Genomic DNA, 20,615 nt, shown 5'->3' with positions numbered 1-20,615 from the left:
TAACTTCTGGGATTTGTTAAACAGAAGGAGGAACAAATTAACTAAACAAAAATCATGAACTATGGATGGATAGCGTTTCCCCCACCCCTACTGTTATTATCCAGCTAATACATGACTCATAATAGTGAAAAACAATTAGTTGTGGCGTATCCATAATTGAGAGAAAAATCAGACCCGTCTGAGTGGTACTGTACTGTACTGTACTGTACTGTACTGTACTGTACTGTACTGTACTGTACTGTACTGTACTGTACTGTACTGGACTGTACTGTACTGTACTGTACTGTACTGTCCCTTCTCCCTGGCCTGTGTGTGTGTGTGTGTGTGTGTGTGTGTGTGTGTGTGTGTGTGTGTGTGTGTGTGTGTGTGTGTTAGGCTGTGCAACAGTGACACTTGGTGGTGAACAAACGCTATAATGCTATTTTTGTGCTCGGACACAGCCAGGGACAGACCCAGGGACACAGCCACACACAGTGGTTGCCAGTAGAAAGACAAGTAGACAGATAGTTGCTAGTCTGAAGGTATGATGGTTATTACTTATTACTGCACAAACTCTAAAGAGAGAAATGTGGAGGGGGTGGAGAGAAAGAGAGTAAAAGTGAGAGAGACTAGTTTAAGGCCACAGATCTTAAACTAGTCTAAGGCCACAGAAGATTAATATTTCACATTTATAATGAAACACTTTCAACTTGGCGTCCCTATTTTGGGCATGTCATTATAGGCAGCGTTTAAAATAAATGTTTAAAAAATAAATTTCAAAAACATACCCCAGCTGCAATATCACGCACGCACGCACGCACGCACGCACGCAGGCAGGCAAACAGGCAGAGAGAGCGACACCACATCCCCAAGAGTTGTGGTTAGCTTTCACATACGAGGCCTAAACATCAAAAACCCTAGTTTCCTCTCTCTCTGAGAGTCTGATTAACACAGGAATGCTTTAGTGTCACACACACACACACACACACACACACACACACACACACACACACACACACACACACACACACACACACACACACACACACAGACTAGGTCATTACAAAGACATTCAGTACGTTGCGTGATGGGTGGTTTTCTTGTTGTCATTCAACTGATTAAAGTGAAAGACAATCACTGGCCCCAAACCAAACCTCAAGCAGCAAATAACACCAATATGAAGCTGGCCCCCCCAGTGGAGCCCTATGATTACAGTCTCTCACTATGCAATTTGCAAACAAATGCATGAGTATATTTTCAGCTTAGCTGTGTCTTATTCTCACAGCAGTCTTGTGCAACAAATCACTTGGTTCATAGCTGAACAAAAAATACTGAGTGACTGACTACAATACAGAGCCACTTCCCTGACAATATCGCCGGTCAGTTTGTTTATTTTTGGACCACAATTCTCATATGAGATGATTCTAAGATGAGTAGATGACCCAATGTTATCTATCTATCTATAAATGCACTACGTCTCCCCTACAGGGAGTGCAGTACCCGGTGTTGAGTCGGTCGGACCGACGGTTGTCCAGAACCGCCATAAAAGGCCTCTGCCCGGGCTCTGGATAAGGCCCCTGACCAGGCTCCATATATGGAGCTGGCCTGTTCTAACATCACAACACTCCATATTTTGGCATGATGCCTGACACAGAACTCCATAGGAATAAAGGGACACAGAGACAAATACAGAAATCTCAAGGGACAGACAGATGGGTGGAACGGGAACTCTAGAAATAGGATCCAGCAGGAAAGCCACATCTCAAAAAATTCTACGGGTGCTGAACAAAAATACGTACAGGTGAAAGGAGTTCACACACCGGTCTTGAGCTCCAAACTTTTATTTCATGAAGAAGATACAACGTTTCGACCCCTTCGGGTCGCGTATGTGCGTGCGTGCGTGCGTGCGTGCGTGCGTGCGTGCGTGCGTGCGTGCGTGCGTGCGTGTGTGTTATTAGGAAATACTATATATTTTCGTTATTTTATCCATTCCCCATCTAAACAAAAACAAGCTTAAGAACCATTTGAGAAACTCTAAATAACCATGCAAACAACGAGGTGATACTGTAGCAAAGTACCAAAGAATCACTGGCAAACTAAAATTGTGTGTGTGTGTGTGTGTGTGCGTGCATGCGTGCGTGCGTGCGTGCGTGCGTGAGTGCGTGCGTGCGTGCGTGCGTCCATGAGCCAGAGCTCCAAAATTGGAACGTTAATTAATTGAGTGGGCAAAACCATACCTATATTAGATTGTTATCACCATGAAACTTCCACAGTTGATTACTTACACGAAGACAATGATTTATTGTATTACAAATTTTAAAAAAAATTCAAATGAGGCATTATGTAGAAAAATATGCAAAATAATCGAAAATATGAAAAAGCTACTACTGTGGAAGGGTTATTATGTATGAATTTACTTGTATTGATCCTATAAACAATTTAATATAGGTCTAGTTTTTGGCTCATGGACTAAGAACCAAAAAAAACAAAACCGGTTCCCATTGGGAACCAACCGGTTGAAAGGGGGTCTGTGTGAACAAAGCCACACAAATCAGTGTGGTGTTCAGTGGCGAGGCCTCACTATACAGGGAACGTTATGCAAACCCCCCACCAGTATACAAAAGGATCCATAGCAAGACATTTATCAGATTAAGTTGAGTCATGCAAACTTGAATGTAGTTTAAAATGAAAGCCATAGAACAATGAATTCAGTTTAGAGCCATGCAAACATTGGATTTCAGTTGACTTTAGGGCATGCCACATACATTTCAGTTTAACATTCCGTTTTAAACGTTGAGTAATGTAAAACTCTATAAGGTGCAGGCTGGGGTGATGGAGGCAAGCTTTGCCAGCAGCAGCTTGTGGCTTCAATTGAAAAGCAGAGATTGCGGGTCGACTCCTGATCCCGGCGACTTTTGCTGCACACCACTACCCTTCTCTCTCTCTCCCAATTCCTGTCAGTCTACTACAGTATCTATCAATAAAAGGTAAAAAGTCCCCCAAAAATGTCTTATGAAAGCAATCAGCAGATTGACAGCTTATTACAGCTGAGGTGTGTATGACCCTCGTGCCCTGCATGAAGTACCGCAATGCTTCATTGTGACGAAGAGATTCACTGGAGAAAGGTTTTAATGCATAGATTGTCAGCTAGTACAAAAGCTACTACCAAAATGTATTCCTGCTGCATTTGTTTATGACCGGAGGTCATACCGTACAATGCGTACATGTAACACCATGAGCTGTGATTGGTCTTCTTTCAAGCACACACACACACACACACACACACACACACACACACACACACACACACACACACACACACACACACACACACACACACACACACACACACACACACACACACACACACACACACACACACACACACACACACACACACACACACACACACACACACACACACACACACACACACACACACACACACACACACATAAAGCCTGTTCTAGACGGATTGGGCTTTAGTAATGAGTTGCAGCAACAAAATAAGAAGGCCCATGAAACAGACTTACTGTAAGTGGGTGGTATATACTTTCAGAGAACAGAGTACAAAATATGAGTTAGCATTACAGGAAGGATAGATAGTGCTCTGATTATGGTTAGTTAGGGTTGTAATGTAATGGTTAAACTGGCTTACTGTCATTGGGGGACTTGCGCCCAGCTTGGTTAGGCGAAGAACAGCGAATGGTGGTGACGATGGTGTTGTGGTGGGGGTTGGGGTGATGCGGGTGGTGCACTGCTGGGTGGTGGCCGTTATTTTCCGGCGGGGCTCTGGTGATGCTGATCTCAGGTTTGCGGACATCTCCGGGGCTGGGAGGCTCCACCTTACGGCTGTGGTTCTGCTCGAGGGTGCGGGCCGTGCCATTGTTGTTGCTAAAGTTCCCCTCGTTGCGTCGTGTCGCTGGGGAATCGGTGGCCGTCTTAGCAAAGGTCACCTCTCGCTTGTGGCCGAGCTCGGGGGTCTTTGAGTGGCCCAGCACCTCGGGGCGCTTCAGGGCGCTGTTGCTCACGGCGCGAGCAGAGCCGGGGCTGGTGATGTGGTCCTGCTGCTTGTTGGAGGAAGAGGAGATGTCGATGCAGAGCTCCGAGCGACGCGACACAGGTTCAGGGGTTTTGGAGCCCGCTCCGCCACCGCCCATGATAGAGCGCGGCTGGGCGTAGCTGTGGTTGTTGTTGTTGGAGGTGGCCGCGGCCGTGCCCAGGTCACGGTAGTAGATGCTAGTGGGAGACATGGCGTTCCGGTGGGGGGAGTTAGTCGTCCGACGGGAACCCGGGGAAGAGTGACTGTCAACGTCCTCCACCTCAAAGGACCTCTTCAGAGCTGCATGGAGGGAAGAGACACAGGTTAGTATCCTTGAGTCAAGACACTGAACCCCTAACTGCTCCATTTACCATTTGGATATTCCAAGAGTAAGCACATTTGAAAATAATTGTGTTGTTAGATTAATACCAGTACATAGTTTTACAACTGTCTATACACTTATGATTTGAAAAGTCATTGGGTAATAAACCTCTAGCCAGTGATATACAGTTGGAGGCCATCGATATTGTCCTTTTCTTTTTGCTGAGGTTTGCGTGATCTGCGCAAAAGGACAGTTAACCCATTTTGGGCGGGAACCCCTTTTGGTGTTTTAAACATTGTTATAATTTAGCTATTGAAAAATAGCAGATCTACAAGCTCATAGCGCTCCACCGAGTGGCGCGCTACGAGCTTGTAGGTCTGCTATTTTTGAAAAATCGTGAAAATATTTATTTCAGAAAACTGGAGGATTTAGAAGGATTTTTTAAAATTTTGAGGTCAGGCCTAAATGGGTCAAATGATAAGGGACAATATCGGTGGCACCCAACTGTATCATTTGAAAAGTCATTGGGTAATAAACCTCTAGCCGGTGATATAATAGTGAAATAAACCTCTTCCTGTCCCTTGCTGGGGACCTGCTGGAAGCTACTAAAGGAACCCTGAGAATCCCTAGACCACCACACTTTAAGCTATAAACAAAGCAATAATTACCTAAACGTTTACCTACATTTATATGTATTATAATATTGTATGAATAAAAGAAACAGGCAGACTGTCACACTTACATCATCCCGGTTGATTATGGCTGAGGATATCTGTCTCATTTACATTTAGTTTCCTGTCTTTCTACACTGTCCTCACTGTCTAAAATAAAGCAGAAATACCAATAAATAAATAAATAGATTAAATACAATTGACTTTCTCTGCATTCATTTTTATACAGTAGCCTAGGTCTCATTTCTAGGTCAAATATAATGTTTACAGTTGGGAAGAACAATGGAATTATAGTTTCTTCAAAAAGGTCACATCAATTAACTGAACCATAAGCAAACCATATTCCTTTTTTATCATCTCGTTCTGAAAACCAATATGAGCTATATACCAGTAGTGAACCGCCCGTGGTTTGAGGGTGGGGGAAACTGGAGAAGCAATTTCACTGACGCGAAACAAAGGACGCCGTTGTAGCTGGCAACTGGACCAAGCTTGAAGCTTATGTAATTTAATTAACTACCAACGTAAATAGCTGGGAAACCAGTAACCCAATGAATCAGGTTTCTCCTAATTAGCAATGCTATTTTCACTGCATAAAACTCTGCATGGCACGTTAATTCCGATTTATACACTGTCTGCCATGCACCAATGGTTGGTTGCATATGTGCATGGTAGGTGGTACACTACACTGTACACAGTAAAAAGTAATTTATACTTAGTTGTACCCTGGCGTCATGTACAGAAAATAGCATGTCTACACTGCTATCTGGTATCCTGCCCTTTGTTATTGAGGTAAGACGGTTCTCAGCTGTGCCAGAAGATATGCAATGAATTTGACCTGAAAGATGTCGAAAATGAATTCCTTTTTATGTTTTATTTTACATTATGATGAATTGTATGATGAATTGAGAGTTCCTTTATTTGATGTAATGCAACAACAAAAGCCTGAGCTATCCTGGGAATATGACTGGCTAGACATTGGAGTAGTTGTTGCAAATTGCAAGTTGCAAATTTAGTTTCTAGAGCTTGGAGTAGAAGTCAATCTCAGCTATTCAAGTAGGTTCATCTCCTGTTATGATGTGAGGTAACAGGCCCAATGTTATATTTTAGGTTGTTAGGTTGGTTATTATTATAATTACTAGTGCATACCCGTTCAGGAACACTGTCCCCCCCCCCCCCCCCCCCCCCCCCCAGTGAGCTGTGGCGTTCCACAAGGAAGCATACTAGGGCCTTTACTGTTCCTAATATATGTAAACGACATGACATCAGCTTGTGACTGCAACTTGTTCCTGTTCGCAGATGACTCGGCACTGCTGGTCTTGGACAGGAACAAACTGCAGGTTGAAAAGGCCCTCAGCTCTGAACTCGGTAGAATCTGCACCTGGCTCGCTGATAACAAACTATCTTTACACCTGGGAAAAACTGAATCCATTCTCTTTGGATCTAATAGTAATCTCAGCAAGGTAAATGGCTTCTTGGTTAGAGTGGGTGACAATGTTATCACACATAAAGATGAAATTACCTACCTAGGTTGCATCCTGGAGGCTAATCATTCCGGTGATAAAATGGCCACCAACGTAATCAAAAAAGTCAACCAAAGAACAAGATTCCTTTACAGGATCTCCTCACTGGTCAACAAAAACACCTTGAAGACCTTAACAGGAGCCCTCGTACAAGGTTTCTTTGACTATGCATGCACCTCCTGGTACCACAGCACCTCAAAGGCCCTTAAAACTAGGCTCCAGACTTCCCAAAACAAACTGGTCAGGCTCCTACTTGGCCTCACCCCCCGAACCCACCTCACCCCTGCCCACTTTGACAGGCTGGAATGGCTTAGGGTCAACGACAGAGTACAGCATCTTGCAATGGGTCTGGTCCACAAGATTCGATACACCACCAAGATACCCATGTACCTGTCTAGATACTTCCTTAATGTTAACGAAGTCCACACCCACAACACCAGAGGAAGTGCAACAAACCATGTACAACCCAGATTTGGCACAAGCAATGGACTAAATTCTTTTCGCTCCTATGCCACCAAAATGTGGAACGCCCTACCAACAGTCATTAAGACATGCAAATCCTTTGACTCCTTCAAAACCGCTCTCAAAGGGCACCTACGGATGGCTGCAATTCAAAACTGGCCCCCGTAAAATCTGAATCCCCCCCCCACCGCCCACCCCTTTTCCCCCTCACTGTATATGTTTATTTTCCCTTTTTACCTCCCTTATGATGAATTCCTGTTCTGTTCTTTGACTATATAGAAGTGTCTATTTGTACGTCTCTAAATGTTTTGATGAATTGAACAAGGTGGACCCTCTTGTAAACAAGTGTAATGCTTAATTGGATCGTCCACTCACAGTTAACAGTCTTTGTATTGAGTTTGTGCTTGAAATGTACTGTAATTCTGCAAACTGTTAATACATATTTCAATCAATCAATCAATCAATCAGGGTATGTGCAGTGTGTGGGTTATACTCGATAGATTAAAGTAACTTTGTACTTGTTACTGTACCTGCAACAGTTCCAACACACACGCACGCATGTGTGTCCCATTGGCACAAAGAGAACACACACACACACTCATAAACCATGCAACACACACGCCCGCATGTGTGACCCGTTACAGAGCCACAAAGAACACGCACGCACGCGACCCCATGCATGCGCACTTGGCCTCGCATGCGCACTGCGCATTGCGCAGTACTGGCGAAACCGTGACAACAGCGCACATGCACAGTAAGGTCGAAAACTGCGGTCAGAGTTAAACAGAGTTTAAAGAAAATGCACATGGTCAATTGCTCCAGGCACTGAGAATGTGCGGGCAGTAGTGACAGAAAGGTTCGATGACAGAATCTCTAAATTTATAGGAAGATCATGTAATGTGCAATGCCATGTATGAAGCTTAGGTGTTTTAGTCAGGTATTCGTTTGATCATTGTTTGTGAATTGTCATGTCGGTTCATTGTCTATGTCAAATGAAATGTAAGTGTCCTGCAAGTCCATATGGGCTGGGCATCCTTGGAATTAATCACTTAAATAAATACAAATATGTCAATCAATCTACAAGCGGTGTGAGATTGTAGATCTGCTGTTTTCGGTGCACAAGTATCCCAGCAAGCACGGTCAGGACCTGGACGAATTAGTGACGTCTCAAATTTTCAATTGAGGCCAGATCAAGTCAAACCAAGAATACCACCTGATTTCAACCAACATAAATTCTGCCCACTAAGACAGACATCCCTGGATAAATCAGAGAGAGTACGATCGAGGCCAGATCAACTTAAGTCATATCATACCTATAGTCAGATCTGGCCCAGAATAAGCTATATTATTTTAACTGGTGGAGATGTGTTGGAAATGACGTAAAGATCATCCCCATATAGGTTGTGAGCCTGTGATCTGGCCTAGTCCTGAACGTCACCGGAGGACGTCATCATGATGTAATTTGGCTTGCTGGGATAACTCCACTAAGTATAACTCAGGCTTGAGGCGACACGGTTAGCTGTGGTGAGAGAACGCAGCAGTATGTTTAAAGGTTAGGTCAGGTTAGCTGTGGTGAGAGAACGCAGCAGTATGTTTAAAGATGGGTTCATTACTGCCCCAAAGGAATGACCCATCTGACACCACAGTGAATGACCTCCAGCTGAAGTTAAATTTAAATCCAATTCCCATCTTGGAGTTGCTGTGCCAAGGCTGATGTTATGAAATGGCACTGTAATGAAAGGCTAGTTACGCTATTTGACTCACGCACACGCACACCCTGCCAGACATCCCAACATCCAAAAGGTGTGTGTGTGTGTGTGTGTGTGTGTGTGTGTGTGTGTGTGTGTGTGTGTGTGTGTGTGTGTGTGTGTGCCATATCAAAAAAGGCATATGGCAGGCTCCACTCTCATTGCCCTCATTGCAACAAGCCAGAGCTGTTTTAGCTGTTAGGACATTCTGAGCTGAAGACAATCACATCAAAGGCCTTTTTTCACAGCAGAGATCAGCCAACACCACTAATCTAATTTACTGCTATAAGCTGCTTCACAGCAGCCCAGCAGACACTCGATACGTTTTCCCCCTTAAGACAAATTCGGTCCTTGCCAAATACTAATTTAGCATGCCAGAGCAAATGTCTCGGGCTCTTCTCGTATGTACCGGCTATCGTCCACTCCAAGGACACTCGTGCCCTGCCACAGGCCTACATTTCAATGGGTGGGCCCATGCAATGTGAATGTGTTCTACACTGTATGGTGTTTTGTGTTACAAATCCTCCTTCAGCCACCCTTATCAAACCCTTTAAACACACTGTTATGGGATAGCTTTCATGTTGCACATTGTTGCAGGCTGTCTAGCTCTGCACTGACCGCACCGACTCTGCCTTGAAATGAAGGGGAAGTGTTGAGTCAACACAATGTTACTGTATCTCAGTGAGGAATAAAACCCTTTACAAGCACACCAAAGGCATTAGAGTTAGAGAAAAACAACTTGAACTCAATGGCGTTAACGGTTTCTGTGTTACTGTGCGTTCTTCATCGCGCAGAACTCGCTCATGAGCAACTCCTCTCTCTGTTTCTCGATCACATCACAATAACAAACTTCCAATTTGCAAGTGTTATCCAAACCCACACTGTCCTTCTTAACCCCGACTTCCCTCCCTCTTGTGTTTTATGATTGTTGCGAGGGAGACCAAGGCTCTGGCTGCTTTCAAGTCCAGCCAAGCCAGTTTGCCAAAACCAGACGACAACTTTCACATGGAGCCACAAGGTTGCAGTGCATGCTGTATTGTACTGTACTAATAATATGGTCCCCACTCGTATTTCTTGTCACAGTACATTTGCACATACATGGAAATCTATCCACTGCATTTACCCTTCCTAACAGTGAGTGGGCGGCTGGGCATCATACCACCCAGGGAGAGCAGTTGGGGGTTAAAATGTCTTGTCCAGGGACCTTTTGATTCCCCGACTACGCATTCAGTTATGGCCGACCAGTACTGGTCACTTCAACATCCTCTTGGAGAGTCCTTACAGTTTATGGAACTACAATCAATCTAATATCTCCTGACACCGCCTATTGTCTTTGGGATAGTAGATGTAAAGCTGAATATAGGAGAGATGTCAGGATTGTTATTCAGTGCATCAAGATAATAGTGCTGCTGATCCAGGGTATTTTATTTCTTCAAACACCTGGTCAGTCATCCATACAGTAGATTACTATTGGCGTCCTCAGCTTTTCTGTGATTACAGTAAATATCCAGAGCCATAGCGACTGGAGTGGAAGAATGGAGAAATGTATGCCCTATGTTAATCCAGTATTTCTTTGCATAATATAGTGAATGCACCCTTTTCTGCAGTCAACTGTATCGTCACTGATCTAAGATCATAAATAAATGTCTTACCAAAGTGAAATATTATCTGAGAATTAAAAAAAAGAAAGAATGGAAAAAGATGTTCCAGAATACTCTCACTTGAAAGCATAAGCTATCTGTTTGTTAGGATGGCTGCAGTACTTTTCCCAAAGACTCCAAAGTCTCTTTTCCATGAAGTCAGAGGTCATTCATTCTTTCCCACATCAGTCAACAAAAAGTACATGTGGGCAGACAAGACATAAAGGGATCTTCTGCTTCTCCCCACAACCATCCCCTGCATAGACTTCAGAAGCACATGATCACACAGGGCAAACGGGAGCAGCATGCTGATGTGTTCAAACAAAGTGGGCGATATTACAGTAGACACTGAGTGCGGGGACAGTTAGACACAGATGAAGGCCTAACGCCTCATTTAGACTTAAACAGCAAATCTTGCAAGCTCGCAACACGTTGGAGTGTGCATGGCACAACGTTTAAACTACCCTTTAATTAAAGACGCCTCCTCCCAGCTGTAAAAACAGTAAAGAGTGTGGAGCAGCTAAACGTAGTACCGTATGGTCATCACATTGGTAGTTCTGCGTGCCGTGCAGTGGTTTTAATAATACTCAAAGTGGGGGACAGACAGACAGACAGACAGGCGAATGGATGAAGGAGTCCCATTCCACAGTGAAACGGCATTCCTAGACTATGAGCTGGAAAAGAAAGGTCCGGTGTTTCTCAGAGGGGTTCCCATTAACAGCAGCCAAGAACCCCCCCCCCCCCCCCCCCCCCTACACACACACACACACACACACACACACACACACACACACACACACACACACACACACACACACACACACACACACACACACACACACACACACACATACACACACACACACACACACACACACACACACACACACACACACACCGTCCCCCCAGTGTTCACTATCTGGCTATCACTATCTGATAACACCACCACACAGCAAATGAGACTATTTGCCACAACAGGGATAGAGAGGGAGTGCTATCTTCATTTTGTCCTAAAATGCCCTGGTGCTATGATTGGTTGGGTCTGGTTTCAGAGGTGGCTCTTTGAAGGCCAAGTGATGGACATCAATATCATGGTATATTATCAGAGAGAGAGAGAGAGAGAGAGAGAGAGAGAGAGAGAGAGAGAGAGAGAGAGAGAGAGAGAGAGGTGGGGGGGGGGGGGTCACACAATGCCACTGGGAGAGCAGGTTAAAGCAGGTCAAGACAAAGGCACCACTTGCATATTCTATATTATTGGCTCTCTCTGTCAGCTCCATAAACTGAACTGTGGGTTTCGTATGAGAACCAACTACGTTGTGTATATTATTAAAGCATACCTACTTATGTTTGTCATAATTATTTCCGCCAGGAGGTGGAACATCCAAAGATGCGGATTATTTGAGTTTGCCTGTCCGTAAACATCTAATTTCAGGCACCATTGGACCAATTAGCTGAAACTTTGCAAGCACACTATGAAGAACCTGTCCCAAATCGTTCAAATTGGCCACATGGTGGCACTATAAGAGTAAAAACAATATTTGTTCTCTAGATTACAAGGACCTGGCAAGATTTCCCACCATTTTAGCATTTTCTTCAAAACACACTTTTTGCTACTACTCTGCTATTAATCTTGTTCAAAGCTCATGCAAATCGGTACACATCACATGACCATGATGTCAGCTTTTTCACATTCCCTTATTTCAAAATATGGGAGCTGGGGCCCGTTTTGCACAAAATGACACAAATTAGGAAAGCAGCATCACTAAGATTGCCCACCTTTGCGCACACACACTGGCAGTAGGTGAAGAAACAACCTCCAGCCCAAATGATTTAAATCGACGTCATGGTGCAACTCCTCTCATATAGGCCCTTGCCATTTTGCCAGACTATTCATGTGATGAAGACGAATCAGTTAAATAGTGCAGATTCCATTCCAATTGTCTATGACTGTGTGGGCCCTGCGTATAGGCAACCTGCCAAAACCTCGCCTGGGCCCTGGCAGGGATCTGAACACATATTTTGTCATTTATTTCTTATGAATAATGATACAATTTACAATCAAACTAATTACATACAATTTGTAAAAATAAATAAATAAAAATAAATAAATAAACGTTTAGTGCATTTTGAAAGATCGTGCTTTCTGAATGATCGGGATCAGAGTGAGGAAATTATTAGAGAAAGAGTTAGAGACAGGCATAGATGTAATATATTATTTGTGTTAAAGGTATATTCAGTGATTTGACTTAAAGGGGCATTCCACTCATTTTCAACATTTTACTATGTACCTTAGAGCTGCTGTGTGGAAATAATAAAAACGTCCCCCCATTCTGTGTTTCCTAGAACTGTAAGTATGAAAAAAATCATTAACATGGTGAAACACATCTTGATGACATCATCAAGATGTGTTTCACCATGTTAATGATTTTTTTCAGATCTCCAGTTCTAGGAAACACAGAATGGGGGGGCGTTTTTTTGAGTGGTGTAAACCACTCCTACAACTGGCTTTTGTGTGCATAAAAAAATTACCATGGTTGCTATGTTCAAAATAATTTCTGACGTAATTAAATCACACCCGGGTGAACTGGATGACCGTAGCAACCATGGTCATTTTCTCTGCACAAAAAAAGCCAGTTGTGAAATCACATCCAGGTGTGATTTCATTACGTCAGATCAGAGCTGATCAGGGTATATAATACCTTACCTTATATAATAATAATGATTTCATTACGTCAGACATTACGTCAGACCACAGCTGATCATGCTATATAAAACCTTACACCACTCAGTTCACACGGGTGTGATTTTTTATTATTTTCACACAACAGCTCTAAGGTATATTAATGACATAGTAAAATGTTGAAAATGGGTGGAACGCCCCTTTAATCTAAATATCACTTATTTTTTCTTTTTTTCTGGATAATCCTCCCTACTATAGAGTGTGCTGACCATATAAGGAGTTCCTCCCTGTCCCCAGTGAGCCCCTGGGGTAAAAAAACCCTGGTTTCAGTTTTGGTGGCGGGTGGCAAAGCCTTCATCCAATCAGGATGAGAGGGGCCTTCCTTGTTACCGGGGCGGACTGGGTGGTTTTCCAAATAACTCAAATCACTGAATGCTCCTTTAATCTATGCATTGAATATTCTCCTACTTTCTGGTTAATGCATTTGGAATGGCTATAGAATTCATCATTGTCTCCACCAGGCCGAAGGCATGGGGAGAGAGTATGTTTTGCACTCCGTCCGTGTGTGTGTCCTTCCTTCCTTCCTTCCGTCCGTCCTTCCGTCCGTCCGTTATCAGCTAATCTCCAGTACCGTTGGCCCGATCCATGCCAAACTTTGCAAACACACTCCATGGATGCCAACGACGAACCTCTGCCCCAAATATTCCTCAACGGCCTGTTATAGCGCCACCATGAGGCCGATTTAGGCAAAACACATTTCTGTAGATTACTCGTACACATTTTATCCATACATCACACAATTCGGTATACACTATCTCCATAGTCATGTGATCAACACAGATCTGCACAATTTCCCATCTTCCATCCTGATTGGCTAATATTGGCTTCCAAAGCTCACATGATTGGTCCGTTTCGAACAAAATGCCACAAATCACAAACACAGTGTGCAATTTCCGTGAAATTATACACGCACATTTCCACTAGGCCAAGGACGACATGCCACTCATTCTTTTCCAAATCAGCCTCATGGTGGCGCTATAACAGGCCAATTCCTGTTTTTAGCTATAACTTCATCAATCTGTATACAACTTATGTATGCGCACTCCCTAGAGGCCATGGAAAAACATTGTCCCTGCATCCCTCCACATCTGCCGGTTATAGCGCCACCATGAGGCCGATTTCTGCTAAACACATTGCTTATGTTAGTCGCACAGATTTCATCCAAATCTCACGCAAATCGGTACACATGATCTCTGTAGTCATGTGATCAAGACGAGTCTGTTGGATTTATCAGATTCTGCACTGATTGGCTATCATTGCCTTCTAAAGTTTTCAGGAGTGGCCCGTTTCGTTCAAAATGCTGCACATCGTCCTGCTCATCCAGAATTCTATCCTCAGAGATTCGATGAGTGATCTGGCTCTGCATTTCCTCAACAAAATGAAGAAAATTGTTGCAAAAAACAAACAAACAAACAAAAAAACCTGTTTATATTACTCCTAAACATTTTGCCAAACATCTCACACACTCCTATCGTCCTGGTGGAGACCTGTGCCCAGAAGGGCACTTTTTCTAGTTCTACTCTAAATCCCTGCCTGTCTGCTGCCTGAGAATGATTCAGACTCTTGAAAAAAGACCTACAGTTTGCGTAAAATGTAAAATATTGTCCATAATCTGCCACCATTACTGGATTAGAGATAATGATGTGCATATTTGTCAATTTCCAGTATTGTTCTTTCGTTTATCATACTAAAGCCAAGGGACTACTAGTGAATACTCAAATATTACCTCTGGTGAGACAATCTCACAAAAAAGACAATGTACTGTAACAACCTTGAATAAACCAACACCAAATGTTATAATTATGTTCCCAAAAGGGGGGGGGGGGGCTGTCGTTAATCACAATGTAACTATAATTCAGAATAGTGGTCGGCTCGACAAAGCAGCTACTGCGTCTACGTACATATTGTAGGAGCTTTAGCCGGTGTCAAAAGCAGCAAAATACAAGCGTGTGTGGTCACTGGTCAGGCTTGATAAATATGACCAAACCCCCATTTGACAAGGCAAGGCCAAACAAAGAGTGATAGAATTACACTGTGTGGTATTCTGCCTGGTCAGTTGAATGCATAATGCCAGGTTGTCAAACATTAACTTCCTGGTGTGCGCAGTGAGTGGGGTTGACTTATGAACCCTGACCAACAGCAGTCTGAGCAGTGCAAGCCACTGTGTGAGATTTACTGTGTGGTTCTCTCCTGGTCGATGGCCCAAACCCTCTGTCCAGCACAGAAGGACATCGGGGAAGGTTAGAGCTGCCGGTTAAATGAGGACAACGCAAGAGAGATCAAAAGCATTTACAGTTAGTAAGGCAAAGTACCGGCTGATTTCGGGTCAGCAGTTTCTTGTGGACACACACAGACACAAACATATCTAACGTGCACGCACGCACGCACGCACGCACGCACGCACGCACGCACGCACGCACGCACGCACGCACGCACGCACGCACGCACACACACACACACACACACACACACACACACAGACAGCTTTAATTTAGCCTCTTGAACTTTGGCAGGTTAAATCTTATTTTCTTTCTTTGATCAGACAATGGTTAACTAACTGCCTCAGAGTCCGGAACGCCCTTAGAGGGGGGGAATATACTTACACCGCATTGTATAAATCTGGAGAAAGCTGGAGGCAGTGGTTCAATTCCAGTTACCCTCTATCTACTAATTCAATTGTTTGGAGCTCCACGTGATGCTGGGTGAGAAAAAGGTTAAGTATCTAACAACATAGATGTAACAAAGGAGAGATGAGGTGTAGCATAATTCCACAACCCGACGTGAGAACAGGATGATGCATAGAATGCTTCAGTGAAAATCCCCCTCTGGAGAAGACTGGATGCCAAACTGGGATCTGCCTGACTGGGCAGTGAGCTGCTATGATAACTCATGCAAAGCTGTCAGTTTTATCTGCACCCTCAAGCTGCTTGTTGTGTGTGTGTGTGTGTGTGTGTGTGTGTGTGTGTGTGTGTGTGTGTGTGTGTGTGTGTGTGTGTGTGTGTGTGTGTGTGTGTGTGTGCGCGCGTGCGGGCCTGAGTACGCGTAGTGACATTGCAGAGATAGCAGATAGGGTGATGACAGCCAGTGGCATCATTCAAAACAGACTTGGTGGCAAAGGTTGCAGTGCCCTGAGGCTCGGCTTTTGCTGTCACACTGCCTGCACACCTGTAAATACGATTTGTATTTAACTGGACCAATGCTGGTCAACTTGGAATGCTTAAACATATTGGCACTTTTGCCACCTGCATTTAATATTACTTTCCTAAATGTGGCAAAGAATACCACAGAGAGTGATTAAAAACGTGTGGTGTATGTGCGTGTACGTGTATGTATAATAGTCACACATACTGTATACACTCTCCCTCACTCACACATGTACACGCAGTCACACACTCACGTGCGCACACACACACACACACACACACACACACACACACACACACACACACACACACACACACACACACACACACACACACACACACACACACACACACAGCCATTTGGGACAACTTAATGTGTTAAGTTGTTTCTCGGCCAGGTTTTGACAGGGTATATCGCACAAACACACTCATGTCCTTCCAGTCTAATTTCCTCTCCCTTTATGGCACCTTGTTCCATGTCGGAGCACCAACGTAGGCAGATAATAGGCCCAAGGAACTTGGACCAAAACACGAATGTCAGTTTGGGTTGGCAGACGCAGAGGGAGCATGTCTGTCTACACAGTGCTCTCTGAATCTACAAATATGGCCTCATTCTGGGCTTTCCTCTGTCTATTCACTGGCTCACTTTCTTTTCCTTTCGCAAATCATAACTTTGTTTCCCTTGACGGTTTCTATTACTTATAACTCATCATCCTAAAATGTGAGAGTCCATCCAAGGTGTCATTTATCGTTTATTCCGAATACTACAAATCTGAGTATGAGCTACCAGTTCAACTGATGAAGCTCTCTCCCCCGCACTGTCCTCCTACAGTGTACCCCTGCAGCGCCTGCTATTCTCCAGTTTCAACGGCTGTCACCCCCCCAGAGCAAAAGACAGCTAGGGTCACTGAGATGAGATCACAGATGTCGTTTGGGGCACTTGTGACTTGACATACACATGCTCAGTGACAGTCAATCCTTTTTGTAACTGCCTAATCAATGTCCCTGAAATATACAGAAGCACACAGTAGAGTGGGCACCTCATTGCCATCCCTAGCCGAATGGGGGCAGCCATATATGAATGGTTAAAGAGCACGCCTGGGAAACCAGACGCCCCGCAAAGTGCTCCTGAGCAAGACACTTAACCCCTAACTGCTCCCTGAGGCGCTGCATGCCCCCGTAGCACCCACTGATCCTATTACTTAGGATGGGTTAAATGCAGATACCTCATTAAATACCACAAAGGAAGAGTATGGACTATTATATTATAATAATAATAATAGGCTGTTCTACACACCATCTATGACCTGACCTCGTCCTATTGTAACTTATTCCTCTCGGCAGCAACAAGCAACCCCTGCAGCCAGAGCTCAGCGTGCTGCTGAAGGAACGCATGCAGGGAGCTTGGCATCTGTCGGTCAGGCCCCTGAACAGCTGGACTGACAGACTCTGCCCGGCAAAGGAAGAGGAAAGGAAGGGAGGGAAGGAAGGTAAAAATAAAGGAAGAATAGAGGGTGGCCAAATGGAATTAATACCAGCTCCATGCTAGCTAAGAAAACAAAGGGGAGATAGGGTTGTGAATGACTGTTTGAGGGGCTAGCCAGCTGTTTAGGTTTTGCCGGCTGTGTTGCCACAGTCTCTCTCTTAATGCCTTCAGCTGAGGGCTTTCCTGTGGTGGAGTAGCATTGTGTGTGTTTCTATTGACTGGACTGGGATATAATCAATAGCAGACTATGGGTTAGCGAGGACTGGGCTAACATATGCCCACTGCACCGTTACTGACCGTTACTTATTATTAAACACATGCGGAAGTAGACATACATCAGCCACCCAACACACGCACACGCACACACACACACACACACACACACACACACACACACACACACACACACACACACACACACACACACACACACTAGCATGCAGCTAATATCAGATACGTATACAATACACATATATAATCATAACAACAATTAAAACAACAACAACAACAACAACAACAACAACAATAATAAGACATCAAGGAACAGAAATCAGAAACACAAACCTTCAAAATCGGAAATAATTCCCTCCAAGTGTGGATTGACACCAGAATCAGACATCTTTTTACAAAGGCTGACAATATCCTTTTGCCTTTTAACATGCAATTAGGCTCTTCTTATTGAATTCCAAATTAGAATCAATGAGGGGGAAAAATGTAAGCTCAAACTGACAAATCTCTTAATTGAAGTTAAGGAGCAACTGCTAATGTTTGGACTTCCTTCTCTACTTTCTACATCAGTGATGTAGAATTCACTCGGAGAGTGAATGGCTATAACTCCCACCTCCTCCCCTCCCCTAGGCAATAAGGCACACGCATGCATGCAACACACACACACACACACACACACACACACACACACACACACACACACACACACACACACACACACACACACACACACACACACACACACACACACACACACACACACACACACACACACACACACACACACACACACACACACACACACTCCTTTCAAAAATAAGGCTGTGGACCTTATTTCCACCAAAGAAGTGGCTCTCGGATCTGATTTCTTCAAAGAGTCTCTGACTCTGTCTGACAGCCGGTGTGGAAAAAATGTCACACAGTCACTCGCAAGTTAACCTGCAATCAGACAAGCTACCCCGTTACGGCCACCGCAGACTTCTAAAACCCTGCAGTGGCCTTCAGAAATGCAGGCTCATTCCTCTCAAAGCTAACATGAGCTGATCCCCACTTATGGTGTGCTGTTCTTGGCTGTCACAGCCAGCACAGAGACCTCACTTAATCAAAGACCCTGTCTCTGTAGTCTCTCAAGTAAATAATTTCTACAACCTCTATGGCACGATATAATCACCACACTAAAACCGTGAAAGCGTCTGTGTCATTTTATACTTCGGCAATTAAAAAATAACACATATACAAGCTCATAGCGGGGGATCCTTGACATGAAAAGGTTTGAGAACCACTGACATAGCAACAAAAACTGTTTAGAAGACATTTGTGACCAGATTTGACTGAGAGCCTGCCATCACGCAACCTACAGCTTTTCACCATGAGGTGAACAACTTTTTTGTTAGTTAATAGCACAGGCAGCCTCTTCACATACTAGAGCATGTCTGCATGTTCTGCAGCTAGGTGTAATGTTAGAGACCACAGAAGTGAACCTTTGAAGCCTGTTTTCTCAACTCGCTGTTTTCCAATATGTCAATTTGAAGCTATGATTCCCTGCTTTCATATGACATGAAAAAACGAAAATTCAAAAAAATCCAATGGCAGTCCCTCAGTCGAACTTGGTCACATTTGTAGAATCGGAATCAGTGGCAGTCATTTCTCTGGTAGCCAGTTTCCTGTGCTAGAAAACCGTGGAAAAATAACATTAGGTGTATGACAGGACCCTCAGGGGGCAAGACAGTGAGTCATGTGACAACTTGTCCCCTGTGTTACCAGGAAGCTCTGAGCGGTGAAACCCTCTGACAGGGAAAGCTAATAGTCTTCCACTGGAGTGCAGCTTGATGACAAGCTAGCTTTTGATGTATATTGGGTATGGTTACACACATGTCCTTGGAACTGCTCTAGCTAATTTAGCAGCCATTTCTTTGAGTGACAGTCAAACGCTGTTGAAAGGTGTTGATAAAGTAATCAAAAGTGAGAAACATCAGACTTTTCAGAATGTTTATACAGTACAAGCAATCCCACCGGCGTCTCCCGGTGGCCGGTGGGACGTTGTTATAATGGCTCTTATCTGTGTATTTTCCGCTAGCACTCAACTGCAACAGAGCAATAGCGATGCTATCGCAGTAGTTGGCGATAAGTGAGTGGCTTTTCCACAATCACAGAATCCTGTTTGGAATAAGACACGATCATCTACAACACTACAACGAGCTGCCCCTGATCTGGGGTCAGTGCTACAATTTCCCCACAAATAATTAAGGTTATGAAATACAATTATTGAATTCCTGTTAGTCCTTGCTAGAAAGGGCAACTCTATCCCAAAGCGAGGACCAAAGGAAGTTGACATTTCCATGGAAATATGGTCAATTGGGATGTTTTTGCCCACCGGATACAACCATTCACTTAGATATGCGTTTCATCTCTGGAGGCAACAAGGCACAATGCTAGAGCCTGGTATTTTTATAGGGTGTAAGCAAAGGGTAAAACCGTATTTGAAATAAAAGGTCCTTTCTAAAGGGGACTAATACCATGCCAAGTCCATCTGGTGTCACCTAACCTTAACACCCGAGAGGTCGATGGTGATACAGCACAACATTGTGTTTATGGTGTCGCCTGGTAACTTAATTTAACTGACTGCAAGGTGTC

General features: G+C 44.0%; 1 protein-coding gene across 3 annotated transcripts in view; it reads right to left on the bottom strand.

The window, feature by feature from the left end:
• septin9b (septin 9b) overlaps positions 1-20,615 on the bottom strand; it is a gene marked incomplete at its 5' end in the record, with an annotated part of 119,678 nt that overhangs the window by 59,220 nt on the left and 39,843 nt on the right. For 2 of the 3 annotated variants that reach the window (XM_079498126.1, XM_079498125.1), the window contains one exon: positions 3,638-4,321. In XM_079498126.1, coding sequence (XP_079354252.1) covers positions 3,638-4,321 — 684 coding nt within the window. Of the gene's footprint in view, positions 1-3,637; positions 4,322-18,317; positions 18,373-20,615 lie in introns of those variants that run through there. The other variant, XM_079498124.1, reaches the window with a different exon arrangement.

This window comes from Electrona antarctica (assembly GCF_951216825.1).
Source record: "Electrona antarctica genome assembly, chromosome: 4".
NCBI lineage: Eukaryota > Metazoa > Chordata > Actinopteri > Myctophiformes > Myctophidae > Electrona > Electrona antarctica.
This window is presented reverse-complemented; position numbering and strand designations above follow the sequence as displayed.